Here is a 26,590-nt window from a genome sequence, read left to right as displayed (position 1 = left end):
ACTCCATGGGGCGTACAACCTGGTCCGTATCCGTCAGGGGGATGAATGGAAGACGGCATTCAACACCCGGGACGGCCACTATGAATATCTGGTAATGCCCTTTGGTCTCTGTAACGCTCCTGCCGTCTTTCAAGAGTTGGTCAATGACATGTTCCGGGACCTTCTCTACTCCTGCGTAGTGGTGTACCTGGACGACATCTTGTTCTTCTCTCCGGATCTCCAGACTCACCGGAGGGACGTTCGTCAGGTCCTGCTCAGGCTCAGGCAGAATCACCTCTTCGCTAAATATGAGAAGTGCCTCTTTGAGGAGACCTCGCTTCCGTTTTTGGGCTACATTATTTCTCAGACCGGCCTACGAATGGATCCAGAGAAACTGTCTGCCATCGAGAAATGGCCTCGACCGGAGGGGTTGAAGGCTATTCAGCGGTTCCTGGGCTTCGCCAACTACTACCGCCTCTTCATACCGCACTTCTCTTCCCGGACTGCCCCAATTTCCGCGCTCACCCGTAAGGGTACTAATCCCAAAGAGTGGCCGCCCAAAGCAGAGGAGGCCTTTCTTTCCTTAAAACAGGCCTTCTCTTCCGCCCCGGTGCTGCATCGCCCGAACGGCAACAAGCAGTTCTTCCTGGAAGTTGACGCCTCCTCCTCTGGAGCCGGAGCGGTACTTACTCAAAAATCATCTTCCGGGAGGATGGTAACTTGTGGCTTCTTCTCTAAACTCTTCTCCTCCTCTGAGCGCAATTATTCCATAGGAGACCGAGAGTTATTGGCCATCAAGCTGGCATTGGAGGAGTGGCGTTACCTGCTCGAGGGGGCTCTTCACCCGGTAATAATTTACACTGACCACAAAAACTTGGCTTACCTCCAGCATGCCCAGAGACTTAACCCGCGCCAAGCCCGGTGGTCCTTGTTTTATGCTCGCTTTGATTTTGTTCTACATTTTCGCCCGGCTGACAAAAACATCAAGGCAGACGCCTTGTCCCGATCCTTTGTGGTGTCTGATCTCGAGGAAGAACCTAAACATATCATCGATCCCGCCAGAGTAATGCAGGTGGCTCCTGTGAGTCTAAATCGTCTCCCTCCCGGAAAGACGTTCATATCGGTACCTGATCGGGAGAAGATCCTTCACTGGGGTCATTCGTCTAAACTAGCTGGCCACGCCGGTCAGAAAAAGACCCTCCAGCTTATTACCCGGCACTACTGGTGGCCTACCCTGCACAAGGACGTGATAGACTTTGTTTCTGCCTGTGTATCCTGCGCCCGCAACAAAGTTCCGAGACACCTGCCAGCCAGTCGCCTTCTTCCGCTTCCTGTACCTGCTGCCCCCTGGCAGCATATAGCTATGGACTTCATAACTGATCTCCCCGTCTCTGCTGGTTGTACGGTCATTTGGGTTGTGGCTGACCGCTTTTCCAAGATGGCTCACTTTATTCCTCAGCCAGACCTCCCGTCTGCACCCGAACTGGCTAAAGACTTTATCCGCCACATCTTCCGTCTTCATGGCCTGCCCCTCCACATCATGTCGGATCGTGGGGTACAGTTCACCTCACGTTTCTGGAGAGCCACTTGTAAATTGCTAGACGTCACCCTGGACTTCTCCTCCGCTTACCACCCACAGTCCAATGGTCAAGTGGAGCGGATCAATCAGATCCTGACCAGTTACCTCCGGCACTTCGTTAATGCCCACCATTCTGACTGGGTGGATCTCCTGCCATGGGCCGAATTTTCTTACAACAATCACGAGAGCGAATCTTCCTCCAAATCCCCGTTTTTTGTAGTCTTCGGTCAGCATCCTCGGATCCCATTTCCCGTCTCCACCTCGGTGGACAATCCGGCTGCGGAATCTCTTGTTAACAAATTTTCCTCCATATGGGAGAGTACCCGGTCCGCACTCCTTCTGTCATCCGAGCGTATGAAAAGACATGCTGACAAAAAACGTCTGGATCCTCCTCAATTCCGTCCAGGGGATAAGGTCTGGCTCTCGTCCAAGTATGTCCGGCTCAAGATTCCTTCCTATAAGTTAGGGCCTCGGTTCATCGGTCCTCTGGAGGTCATCAGTCAGATCAACCCAGTGGCCTATAAATTGAAACTCCCGGCCAACTTGCGGATCCCTAACTCCTTCCATGTATCTCTCCTCAAACCTGTGGTACTTAACTCTTTTTCCAGGTCTACAGGTACGCCTCCTGCTCCGGTTTCCGCTGAAAACGAATTTGAGGTAGAGAACATTCTGGCCACCAAAAGGGTAAGAGGGAAGACCTTTTTTCTAGTAGATTGGAAGGGGTTTGGTCCTGAGGAGAGAACGTGGGAGCCCCGGGAGAACATCCATGCCCCTCTCATCCTTGCTAAATTTCTCTCTGGCCTAAAAAAGGGGGGCCTAAAGGGGGGGGTACTGTAGCGCTGGCGTCCCTGCCCTCTGCTAGGCAGGGACGCTCTTCCCCTCACCCCTCTGCTCCGAGCCCGGCGTCCTCCTCCCGCTCTGCTGGCAGCGCACGCTCCTTCCCGGCCACTGTGCTTAGGGCACGCGCGCGCGCGCTCCCTCCCTCTTAAAGGGGCCGCGTGCGCCGTCCTAAGGAGTACTTCACCATATGTAACGCACCTCCTCCAAAATGGAGGTGCCCGAGCAATGTTGTTGCACTGTTCACTACTCTGCTTCAGCCCTCAGGTCCCGTTGCCAGTTACCTGCCAGTTACCTGCCAGTTACCTGCCAGTTACCTGCCAGTTCGCTGTCTGATTCCAGCCTGTTATCCGCTTACCTGCTTGCTAGCCTGAGGTCCGACGGTCTGCCTACCAACAACTGTCAGTCTGTCTTTGGACCAGCTTGCCCGCTCACCTGGGAGCGTCCTCCTGCTACCTGCTTGCTAGCCTACCTGGAGGCTTTGCCGTCACGTGCTGTGACCACCTGCCAGTCCAGTGACTCATGCCCGCTCACCTGGGAGCGCTCATCTGCTGCCTGTCTGTTGGCCTACCTGGAGGCTCCGCCGTCACGTGCTGTGACCACCTGCCTGCCCAGAGACTTCTGCCCGCTCACCTGGGAGCGCTCATCTGCTGCCTGTCTGTTGGCCTACCTGGAGGCTCCGCCGTCACGTGCTGTGACCACCTGCTATTCCAGAGACTCTTGCCCGCTCACCTGGGAGCGCTCGTCTGCTGCCTGTCTGTTGGCCTACCTGGAGGATCCGCCGTCACATGCTGTGACCACCCGTTTATCCAGAGACTCTCGCTTGCTCATCTGGGAGCACACATGTACCATCTGCCTGCTAGCCCTCCTGGAGGCTCAGCCATCACAGGTCGTACCTACCCTTACCCAGAGACTGTCCCGGTCAGTTGCCGTGACCTCCTGCCCGTTCACCCAGAGACTGCCCCGGTCACTTGCCGTGACCTCCTGCCCGTTCACCCAGAGACTGTCCCGGTCACCTGCTGTGACTGCCTGCCCGTCTTCCCTGGTCGCCACCCGCTCCCTTACAAGGACCGCCCCCTTGTATAAGTAGCCCAGAGGTTCCGCCTCCCAGACCCGTTACACTTACTAGTGATAAGCGAGGTGTTATCCGAGCATGCTCGACTCCTAACCGAGCAGCTTTGGCGTGCTTGTGAAGTAAGTTTGCATTGCCGCAGCTGCGAGAAATGCAGCCGCGGCGATATGAGTGTCACGCTGTCTCTGTGTACTGGAGGTAGGGGGCCTAAGCTGACCCTAAGCTGGGGCCCTGACTAATCCCTCTACCTGGAGGTACTGTTAAAGGTACAGAGGTCCAGGCCGCCAGCGTAACCCCTACCTCCTGAGGATCCCTGCACCTAAGTAATCTAGTCCTGAGAAGGACCCCGATCACAACAAAAGGGGACAAGTAATAATATGCCCACACTCAGTACTTAGACGAACGAGACAGTACAAGGGAAAAACCAAAACCACCTTGCATACAAAAACTACACAACTACAACAGAGGGAACACCAACGGGAAAGGAGATAAATGATAAAGCGAGGAAGGGAAAAAACTCTCCGAATACACTTATCTCTGAAACTCCAAATACCACGATCCGCTCTGTTAGTCTGCATGAAATGCTTTCACCGACACTTCCCTAACAGACCGGCAGGCATTTGAAGGAGTCTCACTACAGCAGCATTGATTGCAGCTGGGTGAGGCTGGACATGTCTAGCACAGAGAGAGAGAGAATTAACTCCCTCACTGCCGAAAAACACAAAGCACCAAAAAGTCAGCTGCGAGAAGTCAGGCTGTGTAATCGTGACGATCTTCGTGGCGACACACCCGTGACAGTACCCCCCCTTCTACGAGGGGCCTCCGGACCCTCAGGGCCAGGTTTATCCGGGTGAGTCGTGTGGAAGGCCCGAACAAATCGGTCTGCGTTAAAATCCGACGCAGGAACCCACATCCTCTCCTCAGGACCATACCCTTTCCAATGAACCAGGTACTGAAGGGACCGGCGATTAAAGCGTGAATCGATGACCCTCGATACCTGGAACTCCAAGTTACCATTGACCACCACTGGAGGGGGAGGTAAAGATGACGGTACCACCGGCGCCACATACCTCTTAAGCAACGATCTGTGGAACACGTTGTGAATTTTAAACGTAGGGGGGAGGTCAAGACGGAATGCCACCGGATTAATTATAGAACTGATTCTGTACGGCCCGATGAACCTGGGACCCAGTTTCCAGGAGGGAACCTTAAGTTTTATATTCCTGGTAGACAACCATACCCGATCGTTCACACTTAGGTCCGGACCAGACACTCTCCTCCTATCAGCCATACGTTTGTATCGGTTCCCCATAGTATTCAGATTCTTCAGCACCCCTCTCCATACTGAAGCGAGTGATGAGGAAAATCGTTCCTCCTCAGGAACCCCCGAAGAGCCCCCCTACTGAAAGTACAAAACTGGGGGTGAAAACCATATGCCCCAAAAAACGGGGACTTACCAGTGGACTCGCTCCGCCTATTATTAAGAGCAAACTCTGCCAGAGGTAAGAAAGAAGCCCAGTCCTCCTGGTTCTCTGACACAAAACACCGGAGATATGTCTCCAAGCTCTGGTTCATACGTTCCGTCTGACCATTGGTCTGAGGATGAAAAGCCGATGAGAACGACAAATGCATCCCCCGCCGTGCACAAAACGCCTTCCAGAACTTGGACACAAACTGAGACCCCCGATCAGACACCACCTCGGAGGGTACCCCGTGAAGCCTCACAATCTCCCCAATGAACACCTGCGCAAGAGTTTTAGCATTAGGGAGAGCAGGAAGAGCGATAAAATGTGCCATCTTGCTGAACCTGTCCACTACAACGAGTATGTCCGTTTTACCCGAAGACGGAGGGAGGTCCGTAAGAAAGTCCATAGACAGATGAGTCCAAGGACGCTCCGGGATCTTCAAAGGTAAGAGGGCCCCAGACGGACGGGTATGTGAGGTCTTAGAGCGCGCACAAACCCCACAGGACGCGACAAAAGTTACCACCTCCTTATGTAAGTTAGGCCACCAAAACCGACGCGAGAGGAGATCCACAGTTGCTTTACTCCCCGGGTGTCCTGCAAAAACTGAGTTATGGTGTGCCTCGATCACCTTTTGTTGCAACTGATCTGGAACAAACAGTCTCCCCGGAGGTCCAACAGGGGCGTCCCCCTGAGCCTCCAATACCTCCTCCTCCAGCTCAGAGCATACTGCCGAAACCACCACCTCCTCCTGAAGGATAGGAATCGGGTCGTCCGTATTCCCGGCCCCAGGGAAACTACGAGATAATGCATCCGCCTTTACATTTTTTGACCCAGGACGATATGTAACGACAAAATTAAACCTGGTAAAAAACAATGACCACCTAGCTTGTCTGGGATTCAGACGTTTCGCGGACTCCAGATATAGCAGGTTCTTGTGATCGGTGATGACGGTGACCGGATGGACTGCCCCCTCCAAAAAATGGCGCCACTCCTCAAAAGCTAACTTAATGGCCAAGAGTTCCCTATTGCCGACATCGTAATTCCTCTCAGCGGACGACAATTTTTTAGAGAAAAAGGCGCACGGATGCCACTTACCAGGGGACGAACCTTGAGACAATACTGCTCCCACCCCTACCTCGGAAGCGTCTACCTCTACAATGAATGGCTGTGACGCATCAGGTTGAATGAGTATGGGTGCCGAGGCAAAACATTTTTTCAAGGAGGAAAATGCTTGACAAGCCTTGTCAGACCACCTAGAAAAATCCGTCCCCTTTTTAGTCATGTCTGTGAGAGGCTTAACCATGGACGAGAAATTACGAATGAACTTCCGGTAATAATTCGCAAACCCCAGGAAACGTTGTAGTGCCTTAAGATTCTCTGGCCGATCCCACTCAAGAACTGCCCGCACTTTCCCAGGGTCCATACGAAAACCGGACGCTGAAACCAGGAAGCCTAAAAACTGGAGTTCCTGTACGGCGAACACACACTTTTCCCATTTGGCATACAGTTTATTATCCCGCAAGATCTGTAACACCTGCCTAACGTGCTCCTGATGAGACACCAGATCCGGCGAGTAAATTAAGATATCATCCAGATATATGACAACAAACTGTCCCACCAGGCGGCGAAAAATGTCATTAACAAAGTGTTGGAACACCGCCGGGGCATTAGTCAGACCGAATGGCATGACAAGGTTCTCAAAATGCCCCTCCGGAGTGTTAAACGCCGTCTTCCACTCATCCCCCTCCTTCATCCTAATCAGATTGTACGCCCCCCTGAGATCCAACTTAGAGAACCATTTGGCGCCCACGATCTGATTAAAGAGATCGGGAATAAGTGGGAGCGGATACGGATCTCGGACCGTAATCCGATTAAGTTCACGGAAATCCAGGCAAGGGCGTAGGCCTCCATCTTTCTTCTTAACAAAGAAGAACCCCGCAGCCACCGGTGAAGATGAAGGTCTAATATGCCCCTTAGCCAGACTTTCTGAAATATAATCCTTCATGGCCTGCCTCTCAGGACCAGAAAGGTTATACAACCTAGCTTTAGGTAACTTGGCCTCAGGGAGCAGTTTTACAGAACAGTCATACTCGCGATGAGGAGGTAGTTCCTGACACCCTTTCCCCGAGAATACATCCTCAAAGTCCGCCAGAAATGGAGGTAAGACCCAAGGAGTAACCGCACCGATGACCGTGTTCATGCAGTTTTTATTACAGAATTTACTCCATTGGCTTATCTCTCTGGATTGCCAATTAATAACCGGGTTATGCTTAGTTAACCAAGGAAGGCCCAACACTATAGGAGTGGGAAGACCCTCCAACACGTAGCAAGACAACAGTTCTTTATGTATCGCCCCCACTTGAAGTTTTACGTTATGCACAGCTTGCAAAAAACTTCCCTGACCGAGAGGCCTGGCATCGATCGAGAATATGGGGATGGGTTTAGCCAACTCACTCAATCGCATACCTTGAACCCGGGCAAACCGAGCGTCCACCAGATTAGCCCCGGCCCCACTATCCAGAAGGACAGATATCCTCTCAGTTCTCGTACCCACCACCACCTCCGCCGGTACGAGAAACTGAGACGAACCTAGGGACGAAATACCTACTCCCAGATTGCCGTCCACCACACAACCTGGGATCAACAGTTTTCCGACGACTCTTCACTCTGCAAGGGACGGGATGGACACCCCCCCAATAAAATGTCCCTTTCTCCCGCAGAAGAAACACCTTCCTGTCTTATGGCGCACCACCGGTCCCCTCCCCCGAAATGATGTCCCTCCTAATTGCATAGGCTCCTCTGGACTGACCAGGGGAACCACCATATGAGGGGACCTTGTAGGAGGTGGAGTCATCACAGGGGGTGGAGTTATCCCGCACCTCTCCCGAAGCCGTCTGTCAACGCGAATAGCAAGGGCCATAGCGGCTTCCAGTGACGCGGGAGAGTCATACTGTGCCAACACATCCTGTAATTTGTCGGGTAAACCTTGACAAAACTGGCTCCTAAGAGCCGGGTCATTCCACTGGGTGTCCGTGGCCCACCTACGGAACTCCGAACAGAATTCCTCCGCCGGACGATCTCCCTGCTGGATCCTACGTAACTTAGACTCAGCAAGGGAGATCCGATCCGGGTCATCATATACGAGTCCCAGAGCAGCGAAAAACCTATCCACTGACTGGAGAGCCGGAGAGCCCGGGGGAAGAGAGAACGCCCAAGATTGTGGGTCCCCTTGTAGGAGCGAGATGACAATTCCCACCCTTTGTTCTTCACTCCCCGATGACCGAGGCCGCAGCCGAAAGTACAACTTGCATGCCTCCCGGAAAACAAAAAACTTGTCCCGCCCCCCAGTGAACCTGTCAGGGAGAGCTACTTTAGGTTCTGGTCCGGCTTGCTCCTGAGGATACAAAACCTTGGACCTAACGTCCTCCAGCTCCATGGACAAACTCTGCAACTGCCGAGCTAGACCGGCTACTGGATCCATGGTAGCTGGAGAAAATCAAAGTGGGTCGGTGAAAATATCACGCTGTCTCTGTGTACTGGAGGTAGGGGGCCTAAGCTGACCCTAAGCTGGGGCCCTGACTAATCCCTCTACCTGGAGGTACTGTTAAAGGTACAGAGGTCCAGGCCGCCAGCGTAACCCCTACCTCCTGAGGATCCCTGCACCTAAGTAATCTAGTCCTGAGAAGGACCCCGATCACAACAAAAGGGGACAAGTAATAATATGCCCACACTCAGTACTTAGACGAACGAGACAGTACAAGGGAAAAACCAAAACCACCTTGCATACAAAAACTACACAACTACAACAGAGGGAACACCAACGGGAAAGGAGATAAATGATAAAGCGAGGAAGGGAAAAAACTCTCCGAATACACTTATCTCTGAAACTCCAAATACCACGATCCGCTCTGTTAGTCTGCATGAAATGCTTTCACCGACACTTCCCTAACAGACCGGCAGGCATTTGAAGGAGTCTCACTAAAGCAGCATTGATTGCAGCTGGGCAGCCTCGTCTAGCACAGAGAGAGAGAGAATTAACTCCCTCACTGCCGAAAAACACAAAGCACCAAAAACTCAGCTGCGAGAAGTCAGGCTGTGTAATCGTGACGATCTTCGTGGCGACACACCCGTGACAATGAGCATGCCGAAGCTGCTTGATTAGCACCCAAGCATGCTCAGATAACACCTTATCCGAGCAGGTTCTCTGATCATTATATACTACTACTACAAAAAAACTGACCAGCACCTCCAAACAGAAGAAAGCAAGAATGAACAGGTGGAAGCTGCTATGACTGCATAATATAGAAACAAAAGCATAACTGTCACAGGTTTACTGTGACAGAGAGGGGCCAGAAGACTGCAGTGTCCGATTACGCACACTCCTGCACTGATTAGAAGCACTTTACCATCATATTAAACGGTTCAGGTTTCTGCTAGCACTGCAGTGGTTCAATCTGTTCAGTTGAGTCTCTGAAGCTTTCCTGCTTTGATGATCTCAGCTGTTGCTCCCACACCCTGACTCCCCACAAAAAGCAAAGTGTCTGTTTCGTGTACTGAATAACAGTCTCTGTTTTCCTGGAGGATCCTATCAGCTTCAGGATTCCAGACTCAGCTGCAGTCCGACAATCAAGCGCAGACTCTTGTTCTTTTTTCAACAGAACAACATTACTTAACTCTTCCAGTTCAGTTTTGATCACAGACATAGCACTTTGTGATACATCCTTCACATTTTCACCCTCTTTCTCTGTCCCTCTCTCCTGACATTTTGTCCACCAGTTATGATCCACTAGGTACTGCAGCTTTCCAGAACATAGTTATGCTTTCTGTAGGTGCATCCCCGCCCGTTTCCCCTTCTTGGGAAGTAAGTAAGGCTCGCTCCTCCCCGCCTTCTCCAGGCTATAGACCCCGGACGTTTAGGGAAGTTTCCTTGTTGTTAGCTGCTTCTTTCTCTATCATGCTGCTCCTCTTTTTCTCTTCCTCTCACTGCATGGCTGTTGACCTTCAGCCCTAAAGCCCTGAACTTCTCTGTTTTCTCAATTATCCCTCCTGCACAAGCTTATATGTTCCAACCACTTTAACTCTATTCCCCTATCTACCCAAACAGGAAGTGCCCCTACTGCTTATAACTAGTGATGAGCAAGTATGTTCTGTTAACCCTCTATGCGAGCATGCTCGGGCGAACACCGAGTATCTTCAGCATGCTCGGGGGTTATGCTTCAGTCTCTCTGTGTGCATGATTTGCGACTGTTTGACAGCTTTAATACATGTGAGGAATGCCAAAGAAACAGACATTTCTCACATGTATTAAAGCTGTCAAACAGTCGCAAATCATGCACACAGTGAGACTGAAACATAACCCCTGAGCATGCTTAAGATACTCGGTGTTCGCCCTAGCATGCTCGCCTAAAGTGTTAACAGAATTTACTCGCTAATCACTATTTATAACTTAGTACTTCTCCCACTTAGAAAAGTTTATAATAACTATTACTTCTACTTATTCCTCACACTACAGTGCCCCCCCTACTATACCCTGGTTCCTAGCAAACCTTATCTTATTCCTACACTTATATGACTCGCCCCCTGGGCCGCGTTTGCACACGTGTGTGGGTTACCCGGAACCGGGTCTCTGGGGGGGTTGTAGTCTCCGTGGCGGTGACCTGGTCCCGTGGCTCAGGGTGGTCAAACCAGTGGCAGTCTTTTATGGGTTTTAGGTTAATTGTCCGACTACGCCACCCGTGGATTGCGGTCAGTGCGAACCGCCGCTGCAAGGGCAGACCGTTGGGGCTGATGGTGTATGCAGCTAAGGTAGTGTGACTCCCCACGGGAAGAGTGCAGCCCCAGGGCAGTGTAGTTGATGGTGGGAGTGATGGTGCGAGCGTCCCAGCACTAGTAGTGCTGGTGCGGCGATGAAGCACAGAGACGTGGGATTGCAGTTCAAATGCTTTACTCACAGTTCTTTATATTCTTAGTCATTCCGCCGGCAATGACTCCCCAAACCGTGCTGCGTCCACCAGGCAGGGGCTCGGTCAACCCCCAGGTAATTCCAGAGTGTGGCACAGGACTCCCTTCTACTCCTTTCTCTGGCCGTGCCCCACCAGTGACACTACGTCTGTCCAGCTCCCGTGGGCCTTCTCTTGGGAGGGCTTCGTGCTCACCTCCCTGACCCTATGTGGTATGCCTTTCTAGTAGGTGTAGTGAGGGGTCGCACCAAGATATGATCGCGACCGCCGGTCCTTGGCTGAGGATTAGTCGCCTCCACCAACTTGGGATCCGGTACCCTGTTCTGCCAACCCGTCACCCGCAATCTCCTGGGCCTTTGGGGTTCCCTCTGCCTTCTTGTCTCTGGGCCTCTCTTGGTGTTCTGTTCCTTTCTTCCTTTCCTTTCTGTTCCTGTTCCTTGCTGTTTCTGTTCCTCTCCTCTGGCTCTGGCCTTCACTCTAGGCCTGCCTTGTGGAGCTGGGCCCAGACTGAGCCACAGCTCCCTGTCAGCCTTCTCTGGCTGAGCTCCTTCTCTCCCTGAACTGACTGAACTGAACACTGTTCTAAGATGGTGCCCACCTTTTATACCTCCCTCTCTGTGTATGAGCCCAGGTGACTTGCAACCAGTGGGCTCCTACCTATGCCCAGAGACCAACCCCTGTCTGCTCCTACATCACTGGGTGTGCTTCCCCCTCCCCACTCCAGCCAGGGACAGATGCTGTCGTGCCTGCACTTCTGTCTCGTGGGAGCACCATTGAGCTGTCCCCCAGAAATGGGGTGTGTGTGCTGCATGCAGCTTACTGAGTCTTGGTCCACACTCCATCCTTACCCGGGAGTGGAATATCACACCCCTGTAGCGGCCGAACCCTCGGGGCGCTACATATACCCTATCCTTTCCCTAAATTATCTTGTTACAGTATATTAACACACATTTTCAATATTTCACAATGATGCACATATTATACATTATACAGTACATGTACCTGTTTTATCAGGAAGAGATGCAGAGCGTGTGCAGGTGTCCACACACCTTTACAGATGGTCATTCCCCTCTACTACTTATACTCGCCTCTGGCAAGCAGGATTGTCAGTATTAGTTTTATACTTCCTGGTGTGGAGTTGGAGTTGAGTGTTGATCTTAAGAGTGTTACTTGATGACTTGTCTGTGTGCATATTGTCACAACTCTGTTGTCGAATTACCCAGGTCCAGGGCTCCTTCCCTGTCCCTAATACTAGGAGTGCCCTAACTATTCCTGCTCCCTGGATTACTTCTGATGGTGATAACGGCAGGGCCACATACCTTGCTGAACACCTGAATCAGCCCTATATCTGTCCCCCTCCACCACCCAGGAAAGTGGGGAGTAATAGTGTATGAATATGCACAAACTAAACTAAGAAGGGAGGACATACAGGGATAAATGGAAATACCAATCAAACAAATATGCACTCACAAACAACAGAGAGGAACACCACAGAGAAAACGAAGGAAAACCAAAACCAAAAGGGAGAGGATGAGGACTTGGACACAGCCGAAACACTAAGCAGCAGTCACAGATCAACACTCTGCCAACAACAGACACCTCCACTCCACACCAGGCAGTATGAAACTAATGCTGGCAGAGGCGAGTATATACATAAGAGGGGAGCGACCAATATGGAACAGCTGAGATCATCCAAGCAGGAAAGCTTTATAGACTCTAAGCTGAACAGTTAAATCCTCTGCACTGCTAACAGAAACCTGCACTGTTTAATATGAAGAAGTACTTCTGATCAGTGCAGGAGAACGTGAAATCAGACACTGCAGTCTTCTGGCCACTTCTCTCTGTCAACCCGTGACACATATTCTCATCCTCTCCTGTTTGGTTTTTCCTCCCTTTTACTTCCTGGTGTTCCACTCTGTTGTTTGTGTGTGCATATTTGTATGATTGATATTTTCATTTATCCCTGTACATCTTCCATTTTTAGTCTGGTTTGTGTATTCTTATATACAACTAACTTCCCACTTCCCACTTCCCTGGGTGGGGGAGGGGACAGATAAGGGCTAATTCAGGAGCTAAGCAGGGTACGTGGTACCGGCATCTTCACCATTAGAAGTAGTCCGGGGAGCAGTGATAGCAAGGGCACCCTTACTTTAGGGATAGCAAAGGAGCCCCTAGCCCTGGGATATAAAACTACAGTCATGTGACAATAATGCAGCACACTGTAAGCACTATGTTGTATGCAAACATTGAATTTAAGACATTTGAATTGTATTACTGCTATATAGAATACTCTTCTAAAAATGAAGGTACTTAGCAAATCAATTTGGCAATTCATAAGAGCCCAACAGTCACATTTTTTTAAAGCACGCAGCAGGTTATAAAAAGGATAAAAATAAAATGTAGCATAATTACATTACAGAAGTTCGGGTTCTGCCGAATTTTAGAAAAAGCTTTGTTTCGGATACCAGAACTTGACTTGAACTTGACACCGGACCCAAGCTTTAGTGCTGTAAAATGGCTGTAAAATGGTCATAGTAAGGTATAGGGGGTTGCAAAAGTAACCAAATGGGGGTAAGAGCAGGACAATTGCCTTGCAAATAAATGCAAATAGAAAAATGACTTAAAATAACATGGAATTAAAATAAATATGTCCGTTTAACCCCTTATATGTTGCTGTCAATGGTGACTACAGAATCTAAGTAGTTAACAGAGTGTGGGGGCCCCCTCTTTAACTCCATTGGCACCCTGAGATCTTGAATCTTGATTGTGTGGTTCTGATGTTTTCCTTTGCAGTTCATGGGCAAATAACGTCCTTGGGGTCTGCTGGCTATAGCGGTCTATACAGAAGTTATCAAAATTTAGGTGGTAAAAATAAACGTTTACATTCCTGTTTTGTCACTTTGCATTATTTCCTGAAAAGCACCTGAAGGGTTAATGAACTACATGAAAGCAATTTTAAATATGTTGAGGGGTGCGGTTTTTAAATTGGTATCACTTTTGGATGGTTTCCAACATATAGAACCCCCAAAGTCTCTTCAAAACTGAACACGTCCCTATAAAAATAAGCTTTGTAAATTTCCATTAAAAAATGAAAAAGTACTGTTACATTTTTAAACCTTCTAAAATGCTAACAAAGCAACATTTTACAAATGGTGCTGATGTAAAGCAGACATATTTTACTGTGTCATGACTATCTGGATTAAAGGGATAATCAATCATTCAAAGTTTGAAAATTGCAATTTTTTTTTACATTTTTATAAATAAACGCAAAACATACCAACCTAAATGTATCGTTATTCTAAAGTATAATGTGTCAGGAAAAACAATCTCAAAGTCAATGGGATATGTTGATGCATTCCAGAGTTATTATTACATAAAGTTACACATGTCAGATTTTAAAAAAATTGGTCTGTCACTAAGGGGTTAAAGCGTGTTGATTGGCTGCGCTGCAGCTTTTCAATAAGCTTTATTAGTTGGCCAAACCTGAACAATAATTCAGACATACAGTAAGAAGTCCGTATTTGATACCGAAATACAAACTTTACAATTCAGGTTTGCTCATTCATAATAATTACCTTACCAATGCCTACTTCTCTTTGAACACGTTCTGTGCTATCCATTGTTCTCCATGCTTCTTCTTTGGGTATGTTGGGTGTGTGACCATTGCAAGCAATTGCTAGCCATAGCAATGCCTAACTTGTCAACACTGGCTGATGCGGTCACAACTTTGTTCTGCAAAGTATGTAGACAGAATAGCTATGTTCATCCAGATCTGGTGGCCCAACAATCCACCAGAAATTGCGAGTAAAGGCGAGTGAATAGATGCATGCTAATCAAATTTGCTTTGAACCTCACAAAAATTCAGATATGCTAGTTACCCAAATTTTTTTGCAATTCAATTCACTTGAATCAAGCAAAATGGCTAAAGAAAAGACTGGAACAAGAGAGAGGGTGCAAGAAACTTGAGGACTTGACAGGGAACTGCAATACCAGGACAGGTGATGGGCAAAAGTAGTATATATTTTTTTTTACTCTTTAATCCACCTGTTTATTATGCTCTGGGATTTGCAGGATCCTGAGAGCTTAATAAACAGCATTTAATTATTAATGTTGCAGTCTCTCTTTCTTTCTCTCTCTACTTATAGTTTCATTAAAACGTTTTGATTTGATATGAGCATTAACACATTTGTGCACATATACAGTATTATAAACATACTAGCTTTTTAGACACCTTTTTCTGACAAACATTTATGAATCTTAATTATAGAAAGAATATAGCAATGTAATCTTTTATATAATATTATATTATTAAATAATTTTAATCATTAAAATGAACCATTTAAATATATTAGACTTCCAAATAGATAACAAAAACAAATTAATAAATTACATTGGTAGCATTATCCTGTTAATATTAGCTAATTTTTGTCTTGAATTTAGACAAACGTTTGCCGAGTAGAGAAACATTCTGAGTTCTCAGTCACTGGTCAGTGGCTAGTTACTACAGAAAGCAATGGAGAAAAGAAGACAGATATTTTTGATGCAGTTATGGTTTGCACTGGTCAGCATGTACAGCCTGTGGTGCCTTTGAATACCTTTCCAGGTAGTTATAAAGTATGATTTTATGTTTTTTATAATGCTACCTGATTTCTTAATAATTTAGAAACCTAATTCTGTTGTAAAGAACGTTCAGTTGTAGTCTCTATAATTCCATATATATTCTGCCTGCTGTATCCATTTTTGGTGACTTTAGAAAAAATCCTTTTATCTGACTATCTATCAATATATTTACAAACCAAAGAATACAGCTATAGATAGGGACGTAATGATCGTGGTCGCACCCTCTCCCATGATTGGGCCCATGCTGGAAGGGGTTCCACCGACGCCAGCCATCAACTTCAGCTGGATGTGCGTACAGGCACTCACATTCAGCTGAAATGTATTGCGTTGCACAGACCCGCCAGGTCCCTGCACTGCAATACATACTGCTGACCAATCAGAGGTCAGCAGCTAACATTGGTGTGCCAGTCACGAATGGCGCATGACCATGGTGTAATGTGCTGTCTGTGGCGGCACACTAAAGTCACTACAGAAGTGGACATTGCACATCATGGGAGCAGACGAAGGTAAGAAGAATCATTTATTTTTTTTAATGTGTTGGAAAAGAGCGGCAGAACATTACACCAGGTAGGGGTCCGGCATGGGGAGCATTATCCCATTCACCTCAAAGCCTGTTTTCACTTTCCTGACCAGGCAAATTTTTAAATTCTGACCAGTGTCACTTTATGAGTTAATGAAAGAAGAAGAAGAGAGAAAATGCGCGCTGTATGAAGAACCAGAGAGATGAATTGAAATGAAAACGGCCAAAGGGCCACTCATCTGGTGGAGTTGTACACCCCTGCACAACCCCAGTGATTGCTTTGAGGCAGGGAGATGGATGCCCTCACCGCATGCTGCAGACTGAAGCTCCCACCGCATATTGCGGACCGCCGCCTGCCACCGCTACTTCCGCATTCCTGGTCGCGTACCACGTGATTAGTCGCGGACCACGTGACGGGAGGCTGGAGGTGCGTCACCGCTGGTCCTTTTAGGTTAGGGAAGGCAGCTCTGGGGCTGCAGGTCCTCAAAGGAGTTGGATGGAGAGTTGTGTGGACAATTAAAAAGTGGTGAACAGCTGCTTCTGGCACCAGCCCTCAGAGAGGGAATGAGGATAAATGGAAAAAAGAAAAAAGCGGTCTATGAAGCTCTGAATTGATCACTGGGAGACAGTATTTAGGGCTAAAAACATTAAATACGCCCTCTCCACAACGCATTTCGATATCCAAACTATCTTCATCGGGTGATACAGGGATATAAACAAAAGAAAAACATTTATAGGGAAGGATTCACAATGATTGGATGACAAATTAATTAGTTAATCATGGGTTCTGAGAACCCTTCATGTGCCAGTATGCAGATGCCTCTCATGTCAGCACAAGGACAGCAAGCACATGAATTCACAAAATTAGGGAAAAGTTAGATAAGCAATGGAATATAGCAATACATGTTACTGAAGAATATTAAAAATGTAAAAAGTAACAAGATGTAATACTAAAAATACAATAATAAAATGTGACATATCCAGAATATGACCATAATAATGAGGAGGAGGAGAAACAGAAAGGGTGGAATCACCCATAAACCTGGGAAGAAAGGGGAAGGTCCCTAAGAACTGATCACATTTTCAAGGACCAAATTCAGACCTTCAGGGGCTAATGTGCCTAATTTGAAAATCCAAAAACTCTCCTTATTGATTAAATTAGCCAACCGATCCGGAACAGTATCTGGTACATGATCAATAATAGTTAGCCTCATAAATTTTGGATCCTTTTGATGGACAATACTAAAATGTTTGGATACACTATAGTTAATAACCTATTCATATATTATGTCTGTGTTTATTAAGGCGTGCATGCATAGTTTGTATTGTCCGGCCCACATACTGGAGGTCACATGGACATTCTAATAAATAAATTACATGTGTTGATTGACAATTCACATGATGTTTAATGGAAAACAATTTTCCTGTAGTTTGTGATGAAAACATATTTTGGGTACCATTTTGAATAGTTTTGCAACACAAGCACTTTGGCGTGTTACAAGAACGGCAACCCAAACGGGAATTGTCATGTGATGACTTTATTTTTGACTTCAAAGATGTATTGCTTGATGCAATTAAACTTTGTAGGTTTTTACTCTTTCTGTAGATGATTTTTGGCTTGTTGGGTATACATGGCCCTAAAATTTGATCCCCCTTGAACCAAAATTGATTCAGAATATTTTGAACGGTAACTCTGGATTGACTAAACGTGGTGACATACTTCACCTAGCCAATTCCGAGACCGCTTTATTTCTTCCCGTAGATGATTCTCTCCTGTCAATGCAGATGTCTTGAGTCAGGACTCTGGTCCTGGAGAATGCATCATTTAGCAGTCTTTTAGGGTAGCCTTTCTGTATAAACAGTTTCCTCAGTATTTTTGATTCTGCCAGAAATTCAGAATCTCTAGTATAATTTTTTCGGATCCTCCAATATTGTCCATAAGGGACATTGGTGATCCATTTTGGGAGATGTCCACTATCAAACCTCAGATAATTGTTTAAATCCACTGGTTTGAAAAAAGTAGATGTGAACAGTCTTCCCATGGTGTCAAACTGTACCATTAGGTCCAGAAATTGGAGGGCAGTTTCAGAAATGGTTGCTGAAAAGGATAGACCCCACGAGTTGGAATTAAGCTCATCAACAAATTTAAGTGCACTCTCGCTTGTACCCCTCCACAGGAAGAATAGATCATCTATATAACGACTAGAGATGAGCGTTGTTCTACTCGAACTGTTCGCCAATCTCAAATTCGAGCTGTTTTGGGCGGTGTTCGAGCCGTTGGGCGAACACGAACGATTTGAGAAAAATTGCGCTGTTCGAGGTTATGTTCGATAACTGTTCGTGCACCAAAATCATAACTGGATTTTTTCTCAGTAATGATAAAAATTAATGTTAATACGCAGTTTCAGTGTACAGCGGGGTGGGGGGAGGGGCAGGGGATGGATCTCTGCAGGAATAATGAAGATCTCCATTTTTTTTTCTCTTTCCCGCATTTACAGTGGGGAGGTGCAATCTGTTAGCCTATCAGCAGCGCACACACGGAGCGAAGTGCTTTTTTTCACACAAGCAAGGGCATGTGTCATTGGCAGTGTATGTCACATGTCCTTGCCCTATAAGACCAAGCCATTTTCCCCGTCGCCACCATTTTCTCACTGCTGCAGCTGCGTGTTAGACGGCACCGCTGTTGCTGTGTGCGCTATACCTTGTTAATTTCAAGCCAATTTTCGCACAAATCTACAGATAGCTTGGGAGTAGGGAATAGTTGTGATTGCAGTCCTTTTAAGGACTAGGTTAAAGCATTTCCTACGACTTTTATCAGGCAGGTCTGTGCTCTTAAATAGATAGATTGTGGGAGTAAAGACTAATTGTAATTGCAGTCCTTTTCAGCCCTAGGTTACATCAGTTCCTATCAGTTTTTGCCAGGCAGGTCTGTGCCAGTGCTGTGCAAGTTTTTTTCACAGCATTTGGCTGAATCTAGCAAAGCTAATCCTTTTTGGCCTATTGCAGAGTGTGTTAGTCAGTGGAGTAGCCTATCTGTGTTGCAAGATATACCACCTGTGTATAGAATACCAATTTTTTTACTGCACCTAGTGAAGTAAAATCTTTTGGGCATAGCATCATTCTATTAGTCTATCTATACTGACCTCCATCAGGTTGCAAATTAAAAATAATTTTTATCTGCATCTACCTCTGAAAAAATATTTGGGCTTCTAGCTGTGTGTGGGACTTGTTCTATTAGTCCATCTATACTGACCTCCATCAGGTTGCAAACTGAATATAATTTTTTTCTGCATCTAGCTCTGAAAAAATATTTGGCCTTCTAGCAGTGTGTGGGACTTTCTCTATTAGTCCATCTATACTGACCTCCATCAGGTTGCAAATTAAAAATAATTTTTTGTCTGCATCTAGCTCTGAAAAAATATTTGGCCTTCTAGCAGTGTGTGGGACTTTCTCTGTTAGTCCATCTATACTGACCTCCATCAGGTTGCAAACTGAATATATATTTTTCTGCATCTACCTCTGAAAAAATATTTGGGCTTCTAGCTGTGTGTGGGACTTGTTCTATTAGTCCATCTATACTGACCTCAATCAGGTTGCAAACTGAATCTAATTTTTTTCTGCATCTACCTCTGAAAAAATATTTGGCCTTCTAGCAGTGTGTGGGACTTGTTCTATTAGTCCATCTATACTGACCTGCATCAGGTTGCAAATTAAAAATAATTTATATCTGCATCTAGCTCTGAAAAAATATTTGGCCTTCTAGCAGTGTGTGGGACTTTCTCTATTAGTCCATCTATACTGACCTCCATCAGGTTGCAAATTAAAAATAATTTTTTGTCTGCATCTAGCTCTGAAAAAATATTTGGCCTTCTAGCAGTGTGTGGGACTTTCTCTGTTAGTCCATCTATACTGACCTCCATCAGGTTGCAAACTGAATATATATTTTTTCTGCATCTACCTCTGAAAAAATATTTGGGCTTCTAGCTGTGTGTGGGACTTGTTCTATTAGTCCATCTATACTGACCTCAATCAGGTTGCAAACTGAATCTAATTTTTTTCTGCATCTACCTCTGAAAAAATATTTGGCCTTCTAGCAGTGTGTGGGACTTGTTTTATTAGTCCATCTATACTGACCTGCATCAGGTTGCAAATTAAAAATAATTTATATCTGCATCTAGCTCTGAAAAAATATTTGGCCTTCTAGCAGTGTGTGGGACTTTCTCTATTAGTCCATCTATACTGACCTCCATCAGGTTGCAAATTAAAAATAATTTTTTGTCTGCATCTAGCTCTGAAAAAATATTTGGCCTTCTAGCAGTGTGTGGGACTTTCTCTATTAGTCCATCTATACTGACCTCCATCAGGTTGCAAACTGAATATATTTTTTTTCTGCATCTACCGTTGAAAAAATATTTGGGCTTCTAGCTGTGTGTGGAACTTGTTCTATTAGTCCATCTATACTGACCTCCATCAGGTTGCAAACTGAATATAATTTTTTTCTGCATCTACCTCTGAAAAAATATTTGGCCTTCTAGCAGTGTGTGGGACTTGTTCTATTAGTCCATCTATACTGACCTCCATCAGGTTGCAAATTAAAAATAATTTATATCTGCATCTAGCTCTGAAAAAATATTTGGCCTTCTAGCAGTGTGTGGGACTTTCTCTATTAGTCCATCTATACTGACCTCCATCAGGTTGCAAATTCAAAATATTTTTTTGTCTGCATCTAGCTCTGAAAAAATATTTGGCCTTCTAGCAGTGTGTGGGACTTTCTCTATTAGTCCATCTATACTGACCTCCATCAGGTTGCAAACTGAATATAATTTTTTTCTGCATCTACCTCTGAAAAAATATTTGGGCTTCTAGCTGTGTGTGGGACTTGTTCTATTAGTCCATCTATACTGACCTCCATCAGGTTGCAAACTGAATACAATTTTTTTCTGCATCTACCTCTGAAAAAATATTTGGGCTTCTAGCTGTGTGTGGGACTTGTTCTATTATTCCATCTATACTGACCTCCATCAGGTTGCAAATTGAATATAATTTTTTTCTGCATCTAACCCAGCCAATAGTTTTGGCCTAATACCACAGTTTGGCCACTCAGCTCTGCTCGGTTCCCATCCATTGTTTTTTTGTGCAAACAACTCCAAAGTTGTGAATTAGTTAACCACCAAAATGAGTGGAAAAAGGCCTGCTGCTTGTGGAAAGGGGAATAGTCGTGTTGGGAAGGGGAAAAAAGGTTGAGTCCGTGGTGTAGGTGTTAAAGCAACAGTAACATCTGCAGAAGAAAGACCATCTTCCAGCCAAACTAAAATGTCTACTTCTTTTAGCAGACAATGTGATAAGATCCCTTTCTTACGGCCACGCCAATCGCTACAAATTCCAGATGAGGCACAAAAACAGCAGGTGCTTCAACGGATATCAAGTGCTCCTTTAAGTGGGCTCTCCTCCACATCAACATCACAAATACTCCAGTCCTCAAAGGTGTCACCCCAATCGCACTTGCTTCCTCACAGCTCCCAAATCTCCAGCTGCCCGTCTGAGTATGAGGTAGAACAGATGGTTGAGTCTGCAGAGCTGTTTACTCATACTATAGCCTGGGAATCAGAGGTCGACTCCAGCACTTCTGTGAATCCAGACGAGGAAATGATCTGCACTGATGCCCCGAATCTTTATGAGTCGGATCCAGGACCAGACGCAGAAGGTTCTGACCATAATGTAGACCCTCATTCCCAAACTGTAACTCCTGTTGGTGGAGACAATGAGGAAGACGATGATGAGACTCAAATACCTGATTGGAGCGACAACTTTAGTTTTTTGTCAGGGCAGGAACAGGTTGGCTCTGAGGACGATGGGTGTGATAACGCACAGGGTGATGATGATGAGGTTGGAGATCCCACTTACTGTCAACCCACAGTCAGCCAAGAGATGAGGTCAGCAGAGGAGGTGGAGGAAGATGCTAGTGACCACGAGGTCAGGTTGTGCCTTCCTGGACAGAGACGTAGTACTGGAAGCACGTCAACAACTGCATCCTCAAACACAACTCAGCCTCTGACCACAAGTCGTGGTGGCTCTTCAGGTCGCATGGGTGCTAAGCCTTGCATAGCGTGGGCATTTTTTCAGATCGATAAAGATGACCCAACTCGTGTTATCTGTAACATTTGTCAGCAAAAGCTAAGTAGAGGCCAAAAAATACATAGTTTGAGTACTTCATGCATGAACCGGCACATGGACATGAAGCATAAGTTGCAGTGGGAAGCTCAGTGTGCTACAATGTGGCCAAGCCGGCCGGGCCAACCACCGTCTGCCATATCTTGTGCATCCGCGGCCTCTTCATCCTCTGTGACTGGGGGGACAGCAGTCACACCTGTTTTGGGGCGCAGACCTGCCACCTCTTTACCCGCAACAGCCAGCGTGATTGGCAGGTCATCATTTTCTTTGGATTTGGTAACACCAGCTGGTGTTGAGCGCTGTCCGACATCGATAGCACCACCTTTGGATCAAGGCAACCTAACATGTCCGCCTGCATCTTCCTCACAGACCGGCAGTTTGCCGGGGACACCCTTATCAACCCCGTCTAAGCACAATAGCCAGCCCTCGGTCCCTCAGATGTGGACAAGTAAAAGACCATTTGCTCCTAGCCATGAGAAAGCTAAGAGGTTGAATTTCACCATCTGCAAGCTCTTGGCTACAGAAATGCTGCCTTTCCGCCTGGTGGACACAGAGGATTTTCGAGACCTTATGTCCGTCGCAGTGCCCCCGTACCAGATGCCCAGTCGGCACTACTTCTCAAAGAAAGGTGTGCCTGCGCTCCACCAGCATGTCGCACACAACATCACCGCTTCTTTGAGAAACTCTGTGTGTGACAGGGTGCATTTCACCACAGACACTTGGACGAGTAGGCATGGACAGGGGCATTACATGTCGCTGACTGGGCACTGGGTAACTATGGTGACAGCAGGACAAAGGGCTGCTGTCCAAGTCTTGCCGTCCCCATGAGTTGTGCGTCAATCCTCTTTATGTCAAAGTTCCTCCACTGCTTCTGCCTCCTCAACCTCCTCTCGGTGTTCCACCTGCACCCAAAGCCTGTCTGGTCATGCCACAAGCTTTCTAACTGCGCAGAAGGGATCCTGCACACCTCCTTACTATGCTGGCAGTAGGGCTCAACGTCATCAGGCGGTTTTTACTTTGAAATGCCTGGGAAATGTGAGTCACACAGCTGAGGAGTTGTGGTCAGCTCTGGAGAACCAATTTCATGAATGGTTGTCTCCACTGGACCTGAAACCAGGGAAGGCCGTGTGCGACAATGCTGCAAACCTGGGTGCGGCCCTTCGCCGGGGCAATGTCACACACGTGCCTTGTATGGCTCACGTGTTGAACCTGGTTGTCCAGCAATTTTTAGCCCACTATCCCAGACTAGATGGCCTTCTGCAGAGGGCACGGTCTCTGTGTGCTCACTTCCGCCGTTCGCATCCCGCAGCTCAGCGACTTACATCTCTACGGAAGTCGTTGGGCCTGCCACTTCACCGGCTAAAATGCGATGTGCCTACCCGGTGGAATTCAACTCTGCACATGTTGCAGCGACTGTGGCAGCACCGACAAGCCCTGGTGCAATACGTTCTGACATATAGCCTGGGCCAACGAGATCCAGAGGTGGGGCAAATCACGCTGGAGGAGTGGTGTCAGATCAGGGACCTATGCACCCTTCTGCACAGTTTTGAAATGGCGACGAAGATGTTTAGTGCTGACGATGCCATTATCAGCATGACTATTCCGGTGATTTACATGCTGGAGCACATGTTAAACAGAATTCCGAGTCAGGTGATGGCACAAGAGGAGGTGGAGGAAGTAGAGGAGGAGGAGTTGTATGCGGAAGGGCTAACATCTGCAAGGTCCAGACGGTCGGCAGCACCAAGGCGGCAGGCATGTGAGGGTGGGGGAGATGGTTTTACCAGGGCGCATGGTAGCAGCCAAACTAGTGAGGAAGGTGCAGGAGCCCAGGAAGAAGTGGAGGACGAACTGATGGAAGACTCATCAGATGAGGGAGACCTTGATCACATTTCTGTTGTGCGAGGTTGGGGGGAGAGGACAGAGGAAGGAAGCATGATTGTTACCTCGCCACCAACACAACAGGGACTTGGTGCTCCTGGATGCGCAACACACATGAGTGCCTTCTTGCTGCACTACCTGCAACATGACCCTCGAATTGTGAGAATTAGAAATAATCCTGACTACTGGGTTGCCACACTGTTAGATCCCCGGTACAAAAGTAAATTTGCAGAAATTATTCCTGCCATAGAAAGGAATGCACGCATGCAGGAGTATCAGCAGAGACTGTTGCAGAATCTTACTTGTGCTTTTCCACAAAACACCAGTGGTGCACGTAGTGAATCTCACAGTTCCAACTTGCCAACCGTGGGACCGTCAAGTGTTCAGCACTCAAACCGTAACAGAACCACAGTATCTGCTGGTAACATCAATTTTGCGGAATCATTTCACCACTTTTTGAGCCCATCCTTTGCAAGGCCACAGGAGACAAGAAGTCTGACACATAGTCAACGCCTAGAGACGATGGTACAGGAGTATCTCCAAGTAAACATTGAAGCCATGACTGTGTCACTGGACCCTTGCTCTTTTTGGGCTTCCAATCTGGATGAATTGCCGGAGCTAGCCACTTACGCCTTGGAGATCTTGTCATGCCCCGCAGCCAGCGTTCTGTCTGAACGTGTGTTCAGCGCTGCTGGTGGTGTGCTGACAGATAAGCGCACGCGGCTCTCCACTGATAATGTAGACAGACTCACATTCATAAAGATGAACAAATTATGGATCCGAATCGACTTTTCTACCCCTGTGTCATCCTGGGGAGAGTAAAAGCTTGATGATTGGTTAAAATCACCCTACCAACCGTTTTAAGCTTTCAAATTACTAATCATGTTTATCTGTATCTTGGCTGGAAAATAATTTGGGCTTTGTAGCAGTGTGCAGCACTGATTCTATTAGGCCATCTATAATAAGCTCCACCAGATTTAAAATTACTAATCATGTTTATCTGTATCTTGACTGGAAAATAATTTTGGCTTTGTAGCAGTGTGCAGCACTGATCCTATTAGGCCATCTATACTAAGCTCCACCAGATTTAAAATTAATAATAATTAGCTGCATCTAGCCCGGAAAATAATTTTGGGGCTCCGAGATGCGCAAGACACATAAGTGCCTTCTTGCTGCACTACCTGCAACATGACCCTCATATTTCAGAATTCGAAGTAATCATGACTACTGGGTTGCCACACTCTTAGATCCCCCAAACTTTTCGATCAACCTTTTCATTTTAATAAAGACCAAAAAAATGGTCATTTTTGAAATTATAAGCATTAGCAGGTTATTAGAAACTGAAATCTAACAGTTTTCAACTCAAAACTTTATTCTAGGTGATGTTACATTTGCACATACGACCCATTGTTCGAAAGGAGCTTCTGAACTCTCTCGTCCATTGAATTTGTCAGGTTTTGGATGGTTTCTGCTTCAATTGTTTTGCATGAGGACAGAATACCCTCCCAGAGCTGTTGCTTAGATGTGAACTGCCTCCCGCCATCATAGACACTCCTTTTGATGATGCTCCAGAGTTCTGAATGGGGTAGAGGTCAGGGGAGCATGGGGGTCACACCATAAGTTTGTCCCCTTTTATGCCCATATCAGCCAGAGATGCAGATGTTTTATGTGCAGCATGAGAATGTGCATTATCATGCAAAAAAATGATCTTGCTGTGAAATACACGGTTCTTCTTCTTGAACCATGGCAGGAAGTGCTGTTTGAGAAAATCCACATACATTATGGAGTTCATCTTTAGCGCCTTCAGGGATCCTAAAGGGGCCGACAATCTCTCTCCCCATGATTCCAGCCCAAAACATTACTCCACCTCCTCCTTGTTGGCGCTGTAGCCGTGTTTGCGTGGGGTGTCCATGAACCAGCCATCCTCCACTCAATCCATCTGGACCATCGAGCGCTGCACGGCACTCATCCGTGAACAAAACAGTTTTGAAATCAGTCTTCATGTAATGTTTGGCCCACTGGAGCCGTTTCTGCTTGTGTGAAGTGGATAGAGGAGGTCGACAGGATGGCGTATGCACAGCTGCAAACCTCTGAAGGACCCTGCATCTTGTTGTTCAGGGGACGTTGGAGGCACCAGCAGCTTCAAAAACTTGTCTGCTGCTATGACAAGGCTTTTTTGCCGCTGCTCTTTTAACCTGACGTAATTGCCTGTAGGAAAGAGTCCTCAATTTGCCCTTATCAGCACGCACACGTGTGTACTGTGAATCAGCTACATACTTCTTGATTGCCAAGACACTTCATCCTGATCATCGCACAGTGTTGATTGTAGTCATGCCTTGACCTAAACACTCCACAATTTGTTGCTTCTCAGCAGCCGACACATCCTTTTTCTTTCCCATTTTGGCAGAAAATGTAGGCTGCTTAATAATGTGAGACAGCCTTCTTAAGTAGTCTTGCCTTTCATTGGACACACCTGCCAAACTAATTAGCACAGGTGTCTGCAATTGC

General features: G+C 46.8%; 1 protein-coding gene across 7 annotated transcripts in view; it reads left to right on the top strand.

The window, feature by feature from the left end:
* LOC141156754 (flavin-containing monooxygenase 3-like) overlaps window positions 1–26,590 on the top strand; it is a 252,205-nt gene that overhangs the window by 133,141 nt on the left and 92,474 nt on the right. For all 7 annotated transcript variants that reach the window (XM_073643106.1, XM_073643110.1, XM_073643109.1 and 4 more), the window contains one exon: window positions 15,334–15,496. In XM_073643106.1, the coding sequence (XP_073499207.1) occupies window positions 15,334–15,496 (163 nt within the window). The remainder of the gene's footprint in view (window positions 1–15,333; window positions 15,497–26,590) is intronic.

The sequence above is a fragment of the Phyllobates terribilis genome, unplaced genomic scaffold, assembly GCF_046119375.1.
Source record: "Phyllobates terribilis strain yellow unplaced genomic scaffold, ASM4611937v1 Scaffold_8__6_contigs__length_399053987, whole genome shotgun sequence".
In the NCBI taxonomy this organism is placed as follows: Eukaryota; Metazoa; Chordata; class Amphibia; order Anura; family Dendrobatidae; genus Phyllobates; species Phyllobates terribilis.
The sequence above is the reverse complement of the archived record's forward strand: the minus strand, read 5'-3'. Positions and strand labels throughout refer to the sequence as shown.